The sequence below is a fragment of the Miscanthus floridulus genome, chromosome 13 (genome assembly GCF_019320115.1).
Source record: "Miscanthus floridulus cultivar M001 chromosome 13, ASM1932011v1, whole genome shotgun sequence".
Taxonomy (NCBI): domain Eukaryota; kingdom Viridiplantae; phylum Streptophyta; class Magnoliopsida; order Poales; family Poaceae; genus Miscanthus; species Miscanthus floridulus.
The window spans coordinates 25,725,926-25,737,073 of record NC_089592.1 but is presented as its reverse complement, the minus strand read 5'-3'; the positions used below and the strand labels follow the sequence as shown (position 1 = coordinate 25,737,073).

General features: G+C 43.4%; 1 protein-coding gene and 1 pseudogene across 1 annotated transcript; one reads left to right on the top strand and one right to left on the bottom strand.

Annotated features, from left to right (window-relative positions):
* Positions 1-661: 661 nt before the first annotated feature.
* On the bottom strand, positions 662-1,711 carry LOC136501036 (germin-like protein 8-11). The gene is made up of 2 exons (XM_066496529.1): positions 1,561-1,711; positions 662-1,404 (listed from the first exon to the last, which is right to left on the bottom strand). Exons 1-2 carry the CDS (start codon positions 1,676-1,678, stop codon positions 836-838), a joined length of 687 nt encoding a protein of 228 aa, XP_066352626.1. The 5' UTR covers positions 1,679-1,711; the 3' UTR covers positions 662-835.
* A 7,634-nt stretch (positions 1,712-9,345) lies between these two features.
* LOC136499612 (heterogeneous nuclear ribonucleoprotein 1-like) lies at positions 9,346-10,412 on the top strand (annotated as a pseudogene).
* The last annotated feature ends 736 nt before the right edge of the window (positions 10,413-11,148 follow it).

Sequence of the window (11,148 nt, the reverse complement as noted above, 5' to 3'; positions counted from 1 at the left end):
ACCATGAAGCAACGAAGGGTTACCTCAAAAGGAACACAAGAACTCGGTTCTTATAGAAAGAACTCAGGAATCTCTCAAACAACCAGGACATCAGCAGGAAAAAAGAATGACAACCTAGAAGACAAGATTCTTTCCATTATAAATAGCTTCAAAAATTACAAGATTTCACATCTTACAAGACCCAACGAACTCGGTACTATGATGAGCAAGAGGAACCCGGACACAACTAGGCTCTGGAACGACTACGTGTTCCAAATTGCTACTCGATAGAACAAATCGTACTTGGCTACACTGTTTTCTTCAAAGGACGGACAAAGAACATCCGAGGCGGAAGTCAGCAGCATGGCGGGACAACATGGAACAGGGAAGCCCAACAGGCATCTGTCTACCCAAGCCCGATGTGACACCAGATCAGGCGTTGATCTGCACTGGACAGTCGCAGGGTAGGCAAGGGGATCTACCCAGAACTGCTGGATGAAGGAACATACCCCGCATTACAAGACTTCCTCCAACTACCACCACATACATCCTGGTACAATGCCGCTGCCGGTATGGTTGTGCCGGTTCAAAATCCGGCAGTGATGGGGTGTCTTGAACTGGCAGTATTGTCCTGATCTGGGGTAGTGTCACGTACTTCAATTTAAATATTCGAAAAAGAACATGGTGGCATAGCTTGTAGCAGAGACACAAAAACAGTGATTGGTTACAAATACTTCCCACTTATTCTATTATATATCTCGGCTGTAGCATGTCGTCATAACTGAATACACAAAAGAGTACGCAAAATGCATATAAATCTATCTTCATACAATGAAGTGAGTCTCAATTAATTTACTTAGTAGTGGTTGTTCTCCCAGAATTGAGCTTGGAGCCAATCAATTGTTCCCTTTTGCACCTGGAAAGCCTTGGCCAAGACATCATCTGAGATCGGTGGCTTTGATCCAAAGACTGCGTTGGCAATAGTAATAGCCCCAGGGTTCTGGCTGCTTAGTGCAGCGATCGCGACAGCTGGCTTGTCATGGACCGGATTGAATTGGAAGTGGATGAGCCCTTGGGGGAATACAAACACGTCACCCTTGTTGAGAACCTTGGCGAATAGCTTGTTACCATTGTCTGTGTTGGAGGTGACAAATCCAACATAGAGTGTACCCTCAAGCACGGTGAGAATCTCTGTGGCACGTGGGTGGGTGTGTGGTGGATTTTGACCTAATGGTGCGTAGTCAATGCGAGCCAATGAGATGCCTAGGGTGTTGAGTCCAGGCAACTGTATGACATTGATCAAAGTGACATTGGATCCGACCTTGCTTTTCATTGTGTCCCTAGGCTTGTCAAGGTTTGCTGCCTTGAAAAAGTCATCTGCGTTCACGGCCATGGGGTCCTTGCAAACAAATCCATTCACCTTCACTGCATATCCAAAGACAAAGAAAAATAGGTACACAGCGGTCAGAAATCACTAGGACATACATAAAAATAGTGTTTGTTCTGACAAAAACAATTATGATTTGATCTGTAATTTAGTACAAGAACATAGCGCATTATTTAAACTGAGTGCATGCATACCTGGAGAGTGTATGTCGGCAACACAGAAGTCCTGGAGCGGGCTAGGGTCTGAAGCAATGGCCTGAGAAGTGGCCAATGCTAGAAGCGAAGCCAGGAGAAAGTAGGTGGAGGGAGCCATCTGGTTTAATGTTTGTGCTCTCTGAATTGAGCTATGGAGGTTCTGTCTGTTTGATGTTTTGGGCATGGGGATGGTGTGTGTTTATATAGGCTGCCACAGCGGCAACGGTGGTGATGTGAATGTGTTAATGACCGGAAAAGTCCAAGTTCAACGTACCAAAAGAAGAAATGGTCTCCGGCTGCTAGAACCTGTAGACGAAACAACACAATTATCTTAATACTATACCAACCTTTCCAAACTTACCATGGTTTTAATATTTTCCCATGCTTTACATTAACAAATCCAATGTGATCTCTTTGGAATATGTATTCTTTCTTTCTTTGGTGTTTTTGGGTGGAAGGATCAAGGTCATTATCCTTTTAAAAATTAGTTCCAAAATATTAGGAAGTAAACCATAAAATGGGTATTCCTAGTAATTATGTTATTTATTTAGGCTTTTGCTCCAATACTCCTCTTTCAAAAAATCGCACACATCTCAAAGCAGCTCAGCTATTTAATTAAACATTTTCTTAATCATTTTTCACCTGGGTCTCGCATATTCTCGCCCCGCCAAGCCCAGACGCAAGCCGAACTTCATGTCTACTCGATCCCACTTTCTTCGGGATCCAGTTCATCGGAGGATGGATCTTTTCATCCTTCGGATCCCGTTGATCGGAGGATTTTGTTTTCATCATCCTTCGGATCCCTTCGATTCCCAGAGAGGAGCTCCGGCAGCGCTGTTCCATTTCGCGTGAGGAAGTCCGTCCGACAGCACCGCTTCCTGATGGACGTCCGCTGCAGGCTGCTACTGCTACTCGTGTGTTGTGTGTGAGGCCAGCCACCGCGACGGCGGCCATGGATGATGGATGCCGCTGCTGGCGCTACCGACGAAGCAACGCATCAAGGTGCATGTCGATATATATGCAAGCAGTGACTAGGAGCACAATCCGAAACAAAAGCATGTCGAGAGGATTAAGTTCGGCTTTGGTTCAAGCTGGGCACGGGCTGGATAGGACGCTCTGGGCCCAAGCCCATGCGTGACACAAGTGAAAAATAAAGAAACATTTAATTAATTAGTTAGGCTGCATTGAGATACGTGTATTTTTTTAAAAAGAGTAGTACTGGAGCACATCTCATTTATTTAAGTTTCAATGCAGGTAAATAAGTCCTTTTGAACGGTGCGGTTTGTTAAATGTTGCTGGGTAATATGGAGAGATGATTATGATGTTGATAACATGGAGAGATGATTTATTTTATTTTCTAATGGTGATTAAGACATTCCCAGAAGCAGTTGCTGATGGTGGACTGTGATGGTTGAAATGGTCGATCCATGCGCTTGTGCTCACATACGAATAGAGAGAGTCAACTCCTCATGTTTCCAATGTTTACATGGTCATCTTTTTTTCGGGAGCTGACATACTATTAATCGACTGGAATGCTTCCGTACCAAGGCGGGCACGAACTGGTAAAAGCCTAAAAGGTAGCTAACGCACACGCTTTACTTTTGAGTTAATCTGTGGTGAAGCTTCTATCCAAGTTCAACCTATTGTCGTTAATCACGTATTGTCATTAATCACCGAAACCCAACTAAGGGCTTAGATGCTTTCAGTGTGTTTATATAGGCTGCCACAACGGCAAGTGTGGCGACGTGAACGTGTTAATGACTGAAAAAGTCCAAGTTCAACCTACCAAAGAACTTTGCAAACCTACCTCGATTTTAATATTTTCACATGCAGTACAGTAACAAATCCAATGTGATCTCTTTGGAATGTGTATTCTTTCTTTCTTTGTTGTTTTTGGGTGGAAGGGTCATGCTTATTATCCTTTAAAATTAGTTCTAAAATATTAGGAAGTAAACCATAAAATGGGGTTATTCCTAGTACACTAGTAGAGAAATGACCTTTCATCCTCTTCGATTTTGGGCTTTAGTATTGGTATTTTTTGCGTCCGGGAGTAAAGGAAGAATTAGTCCCGGTTGGAGCTACCAACGGGGACTAAAGACCCCTGTCCTGGCACGTTTTCGCAGCAGGCCACCTTTAGTCCCGGCTGGTAATACCAACCGGGACTAAATGGTGACCTTTTAGTCCCGGTTGGTGTCACCAACCTGGATTAAAGGTCTCCCACCCGGGACTAAAGGTACCCCACAGGTCAATTCAAAAGGAGAGTGTCCAGGACCCTGTCACATGTGGTGTACAGCTGAATTGATAAGTAGTTTATGCATGAGGAAAGAGGTCCTGGGTTCGAATGTCACATCGCAAGAGAGGTCTCCCTACAATTTTGTTTATTGTTCTCCTGAGGATGGACCTTTAGTCCTGGTTATGTGACCCGGGACTAAAGGCCAGAACCTTTAGTCCCGGATTCATAGTCCCGGTTGGAAAACCGGGACTAAATCCAGTTCCCAACCGGGACTACAACCTATTTCTCTACTAGTGGTAATTACGAATATTTATCTAAATTAACAGAGGTCAATGAGTCCTTTTGGACGGCGTGATTTGTTAATTGTTACCAGGTAAGATACTTGTTTTGTAATGGTGATTATGACATTCCCAGTAATCACGTTAGCTGATGGTGGACTGTGATAGTTGCGTAAAGAACAATATTGGATCAAATGGTCGATCCATGCGTTTGTGCTTACATAAGGATAGAAAGAGTCAACTCCTCATGTTTCCAATGTTTACTTGGTCACTATTTTATCGGGAGCTAACATACATAAATTAATCGAGTGGAATGCGCGCTTCTGTACCAAGGTGGGGACGAACTGGTAAAGGGTAGCCACCGCGCACGCTTTACTTTTGAGTTAATCAGGTGAAGCTTCTGTCTATCAGTACAGTGAGGTAAGCCATTTGGTTGCCTGCTCCCTGACTTTTTCAGATTATATCCGCAATTCATTAACGTCCTGCTGCGTCAGGTAGCGACTTTTTTTTTTTTTGATCGATCAACCATTTGGTTGGGTCAGCAGTGTTGACCTTGGCATTTCGATGGTACGGCAGTGATGCGCGCCTATTTCAAAATATAAAAAAGAATGGAAAAACGGGACTGTGCCTTCACCCCCGCCACACCTAACCGTGTTGAAACAAAAATTTGGGTCCAAAGGTAAAGAATCACTACCTGTCTGAGTTACCGGTTGACAATATCCGGCAGGGAAATCCTACCTATCACTGCTGGTTGAAGCTTCAAACCTTATCACCGCCGGTTCCAAAGCAATGAGCAGTGATGGCCGATAGTGATTTTATATTTTGTAGGGGTGGCTTATGCCAATATGCCAACTGTAACAAGATGCATTATTGGGGATGTTTAGTCATGCTTTATAAGAGAACTTATATAAAATAAACACTAGTTTACACTACTGCACAACTTCATCTCACTGCCGGTTCAACTATGTACCCCAAAGTGAGCTGTGTTAGCGGGTGCTATCTCGTCCCTTATTTCTCGTACACTTGTCGTCCATCATACTTGTTTCACCGTCTTGTTTGTCACATCTGGTACTGGGAACACCTTTAGGCTAGCAACCGGAACAGTCCCTCCCTCCCTGATCCCATCAACAAGGGAGGCGAGCTGCCGTGAGCAGGCCGAGCACGCATGGGGCGAGCTAGCTGCGGCGGCACACACGTGGCGAGCTGCATCTGCTGGACGGCGAGAGCGGCTGCATGGGCGTGCGATGGCGGCAGTGTTAGCAGGCGGGCAGTGGCGGGGCGGGACAACAGCACTGGAGTCATGGACCATGATGGCGACGTGGGGTGCTTGTCGCCGGTGAAGGGTCCGGTGAAGACCTGGTGAGGGGACCTACGAAGACCTTAGCACCTGGCCTGCGCCGGAGGCGATGCGAAGCAGTAGCAGCGGGATGTGTGCTGCGGGATGGCGGAGGGTGGAGGTTAGCAGCATGAAGGGGCAGGGGCAGGCCGTCAGCGTCAGCTGGGAGGACTGGGAGGCACCGGTGCAGGGTGTGGAGGAGACATGGCGGCGTCGGTGTCGGTGGTAGGGCGGGGCATCGAACGGGGCCGGGTTCATGAGGATTTCGAGGTTTCTGTTTCACCCAAGAGACTTTTGCCTTCTTTTTTTTTTTTACAAAGGCCCAGTTTAGTTCCCCAAAAATTTTGCAAAATTTTTCACATTCCCCGTCACATCGAATCTTTAGACGCATGCATGAAGTATTAAATATAAATAAAAATAAAACTAATTACACAGTTTAGACGAAATCCACGAGACGAATCTTTTAAGCCTAATTAGACTATAATTGGACACTATTTGCCAAATAACAACGAAAATATTACAGTGCCCATTTTGCCAAAAATTTTGGAACTAAACTGGCCCAAAGCTGAGCGGACCGGTCCTGGGGAAAAGGATGAGACAAGACCGGGCGTAGCTTACTTGGGGTTGAAGCGAAGGTAGCATGGCAGACGATATCTGTTTCATAATTTTTATAGTTGTAGAAGAGACGAAGAGATGGACCATCTGCTGCGATAAAGGAGCTCTATATAGTCTAGATTTTTTTTGTCGAATACACAAAAGATTTGCGTATCATTGTATTAAGTAGAAGAGTTTAAGCAAATATACAACACGCTTCTATCGAGCGCCGAAGGAGGTTGATCTAACACAGCCGTAGCTGGACCATCCTAGCAAAATACCTCTTGTTTCGATATTACATAAAAGGAAACAACCAATGCCGATGCAGCGATGCGACCTAGGAGATGGCCTTGGACGAGCCCTTTCCAACGGCCGGGAAGAGCGTGTTATTATATGCATCTAGTGACCACCTATGATACTTGACTTTCGTTATTATATGCATCTAGTGGAACACACTGGTCGTGTGGCTCCTAGGCCTACTGGGTTGATTAATTTAATCTTAGCTGCCGGTCGATAGTTCAGTTTAGCTTAGTAATTTTGACGGGTCCATGCAATATTTGTCTCCAAATTACGGTCCAAAAATATTTTTTTGTGTAACAACATATCATATAAAAACAATATTCAATAAATTTTGTTGGATCCTCACGTAATTCTGTTTAAATATTCGAAAAAGGACATGGTGGTATAGCTTGCAGCAGAGACACAAAACAGTGATTGGTTACAAATATTTCCCATTTATTGTATTATATCTCGACCGTAGCATGTCGTCGTTACACACAGGAGTATGCAAAATGCATATAAACGTATCTTGGTACAATGAAGTGAGTCTCAATTTACTTAGTAGTGGTTGTTCTCCCATAATTGACCTTGGAGCCAATCAATTGTTCCCTTTTGCACCTGGAAAGCTTTGGCCAAGACATCATATGAGATCGATGGTTTTGATCCAAAGACTGTGTTGGCAATAGTAATAGCCCCAGGGTTCTGGCTGCTTAGTGCAGCGATTGCGACAGCTGGCTTGTCATGGATCGGGTTGAGTTGGAAGTGTATGAGCCCTTGGGGGAATACAAACACGTCACCCTTATTGAGAACCTTGGCGAATCGCTTGTTTTCCGGGCCGTAGGAGGTGATTTTTATTTTACATCAGTTTTGGCTCAATCCGTATGTAAAATTAGTGTGCACACTAGCTGTCGGTGCAGAAAGTGACCAACATGTAAATATTTGTAGTTTTGCCGTACGTTGTGATCGGAGGTGGCCTTGCACTCAATGACACAGGGTTTATACTGGTTCAAGCAACGTGCCCTACATCCAGTTTGAGTCGGTCGGTGACTTTATTCCTGAGCCCAGGTGCTCGAAGTTTGCAGTGGGGTTACAAACGAGAAAGAGAAAGATGGGGGGTATAAGAGGTCTGGTCAGAAGGGCCGAGAGCGACGGGAACTCCACTATGAGCTAAGTGTTCGAGCGTGTGCTCGTGGTTTAAACCTGGTGGTGCTGTTGTGTAGTAGTGAACTTGATCGATCTAATGAATCTCCCTGTTGGAAGAGAGCGCATCCCCTTTTATAGATAAAGGGGATGGCCTTACAAGTGAGAGGGAAGGAGTACCTTTGCTGCTAAGTCTTGCTTCCCACGCCAGTAGGTACAAGGTGATTATAGGCGCCCACAATACTGTTGGATGTCAGATGCACGTGGGAAGTTGTGTTGTCTTCTTCGGGTATGGTAGACGTCGGCGCATGCCACACTGTTGATACCTGGAGGCATGCAAGGGGTTTTTGCTCCAATACTCCTCTTTCAAAAAAGAAATTTTTTACAATAATTGGGGAAAAATTCGATGGCTGACATCGACCGAGAGCGGCCAATCCGACGGCAACAAAGGTAGGAGGCAACGGGAGGCAATGGGATGGAGGCAACGGGAGGCGATTGCTGTGTCTATGATCAGTGGGCCATATGCGCAAAAATCGCCTTCCATTGCCTCCGCAAATGTGGGGTTTATGACTGGGCGGTAATTCCATTCTCATAGTTTTTTTTTGATAAAGGGTAAAATGGTAACTCTATAAATGCAGTACTAATAGTTTTTTTTCGTCATCCGCTCAGGAAGGTAACACGAGCGAGATAGCCTCAGCTGGCAGTGCCAGCCATAACGTCGCCGGAGAAGCACTTTGTAGAGGTAAACTTGGGATGGAAAGATTGTCAACCTTGTTGATGGGCTTTGAATTGCCGGTGTTCAACATGTACTTTGTTCGTCAGGCTATTAGATACTCCATCTTAGGATTTGGAACGGATGAGGACACACTTACCAGGGCGATCATCTCAGGGTCCGAGATCGGCATGAACAAGATCAAAGAGGAATACAAGGTCAAGTTCAAGACCACAGTCACCAGCGACATTGTTGATGACACATCCGAGTATTACAAGGACTTACTGCTGACCTTGATAGGGAGTGAAGATTAAAATTAAAACAACCTGCTTTTGTTGGGAAAGATGTGTAGAATGTGTATCCGCAACCACCCAAAAAAAAAGAACTTTCATCAGAGAACATGTACAAAGACCGAAAATATTCTGATGCATTCATGCATATGCATCCATTCTTTACAAGATTTTAAAAGGTCCATATCACGTTCAGATAAACCAAACCATTCTCTCCTTTGTGTTTATTGGATAGTTCTGAAAAGCTCACGTTCAGATAAACCAAACCATTCTCTCCTTTGTGTTTATTGGATAGTTCTGAAAAGCTCCTTTTCCGCTTAAAAAGTCATTAAGCAGAACGCTTTGAGGCAACACAAAAAATTCACAGAAAGTAAAGTGCAGCAATTTCATATTGGCGACGAGGAATGAACTCATCTAGGAAACTAGGATCTGGGATCAGAGTATTATTATGCACTTTGTTATTCTACTATACTCACAGCATCTTCTACAGCAACACAAAGTACAACAATCGAAATGTTCCTGAGCCTCATCCTCTACTGTTAAGAATACATCTATCTCTCGTTTGGACGCAATACAAGGTTGGTCTCACACGCAAAGTACAGGAAAAAAGACAAGTGAGCACCCCTTCACACTGAGCACAAAAGTGATGATCATATGTCACCAAGCTTTTGCCCGTCTTGATTTCTTATTCACTTCAAGAGAGAAGATATCTTCATCTTCTCCTGGATGATGAAGAAGCCGCAGCAATTATACCACCAGCAACAAGACCCACAACTCCAAAGGCACCTGTGATGATAGCCATGCCAATCATACCATCTGCATTTAACCATCAAATAAGCCGTTAGCCCAAGTTAGACAAACCATAAACAGTGCATTGGAATGACTAGAGGTTTGCTCTATTGTTCTTTTCTAATATTTGAAACATGGATACATGGTAGATAACTTTATTAAGACATGATGTCTTGATCCCTACTGCTTTTCAGGGTCCATGGCTGACAGCAGTGGTTGGGGAGGTGAGGTCTCAGATTTGGGGATATATGTGAAACTTATCTCTTGATCAATACAATTGATATTTACATTAGCTTTGGGTTCATCACGTATGATTCAGAAGATGCCATGGATAGGGCATTATTCAAGACACTCCATAAATTGAAAGGTAAGAGGGTCGAGGTCAAGCGAGCTATTTCTAGGGAACCGTCTCCTAGACCTAGCATGTGCTCTCCTATCAATGGGTTCAATTATGTAACTGGTAGAACCAATAGCTTCCTTAATGGATATACCCAGCATTACAATATGAGTCCATTAGGTGGCTATGGAATGAGGATGGATGAATGTTTTGGTCTTCTATTAGGTGGGAATAATGGTTATCCATCTTTTGGTGGTAGTTATGGAATTGGAATGAATTTTGACGCATGGATGAACCCATGTACTGAAAGTGGCTCTAGCTTCAATAGTGGTATCCAGCGTGGATGGCATCTTAATCCATATTACAATGGAAATTCAGGTGGATTCAACAACTATGTTAGCTATGGTGGAGTCAATGAAAATAATGGTTTACTGTTTGACTCACTAGTTAGTAACCTTTTGGGGTATTTTTGCCCTTAATCACTCTTCTAGTTCCACAAGCTCTAATTTCTTTGTGCCATTTAGAAATGGGGACCTTCTTAGTGGAATTGGGAACAATAATGTGAATTGGGGAAACCCTCATCATGTGCCTGCTCTAGGTGCCAATAATTGCTCTATTTACTGTACTAGAAACTTTGGTTATGGGTCCAATGAAAGCAACTTTGGTCAAGGTTCCAATGTTTATGGAAGGAATGTTGGATCAAGTGGTGTCAGTAACTTAAACCAATCAACCAATGGGTATGCAAGGAAATTTGGAGATTCATCAATAGGTGGTGGCTCCATCTATGGAGACACAACTTCGACATCAGGATCTTTTGAGCGTGATGTTACAAAAATGGTTTCAACCGGTTACATGGGCCATTGACTAATAAAGGTTAGATAGTTTGTTTCTTGTGTCATGATATCATTATCCAGCTTTCAACACTTCATTAATTTATTTTTGATAGTTTTCAATTATTAGATCCAAGCATCTTGACTATGTTAGTGTGCAATGTCGATTGAACTTAACAGACTTTACTTAATGCATCCAAGATTTGGTTTTGGAATTTTTGTGTTGTTTTTCTTTTGTGATCCTAGGTCTCCCTATGGTTCCAAAATTAGTAACCATGTTAAATGTTCTCTAAGATTATTCCTTGCATATGTGCCATAAGAAGAGTTTGTTCAATTATGTTATATGATTGCCCTTTTGTTTGGTACAGGATGGTGTGTGAATTGATTGAGTTTACTTACAGAAGTTGGTCTTTATGGGACATAGACCTATATTTTGTTCTTTTGGGAAGCGATGGTTATAATTGGCCTTTTTTCTGGATTGTGGACTTCTAATGTGTCTAAACTTCTAATGATTTTACAACTTATATCTTGATCAATACAATTGATATTTACATTAGGACATGGAGAATTACTGGACACCAGCCCTGTTTGCTTCCGCTTATAACAGATTCTCGGTGGAAAAAAAAACGAGAATCCCACCAAATGCCTTGATTATCTCAGCTTCTGCTCACCACCGATTCAGAACTTTGAACTAGCAAAATCGAGAATCGAAAAACATCCCTGCATTACGGCGATTGCAAACAGACAGGGCCATCATGTTGGCATTATAG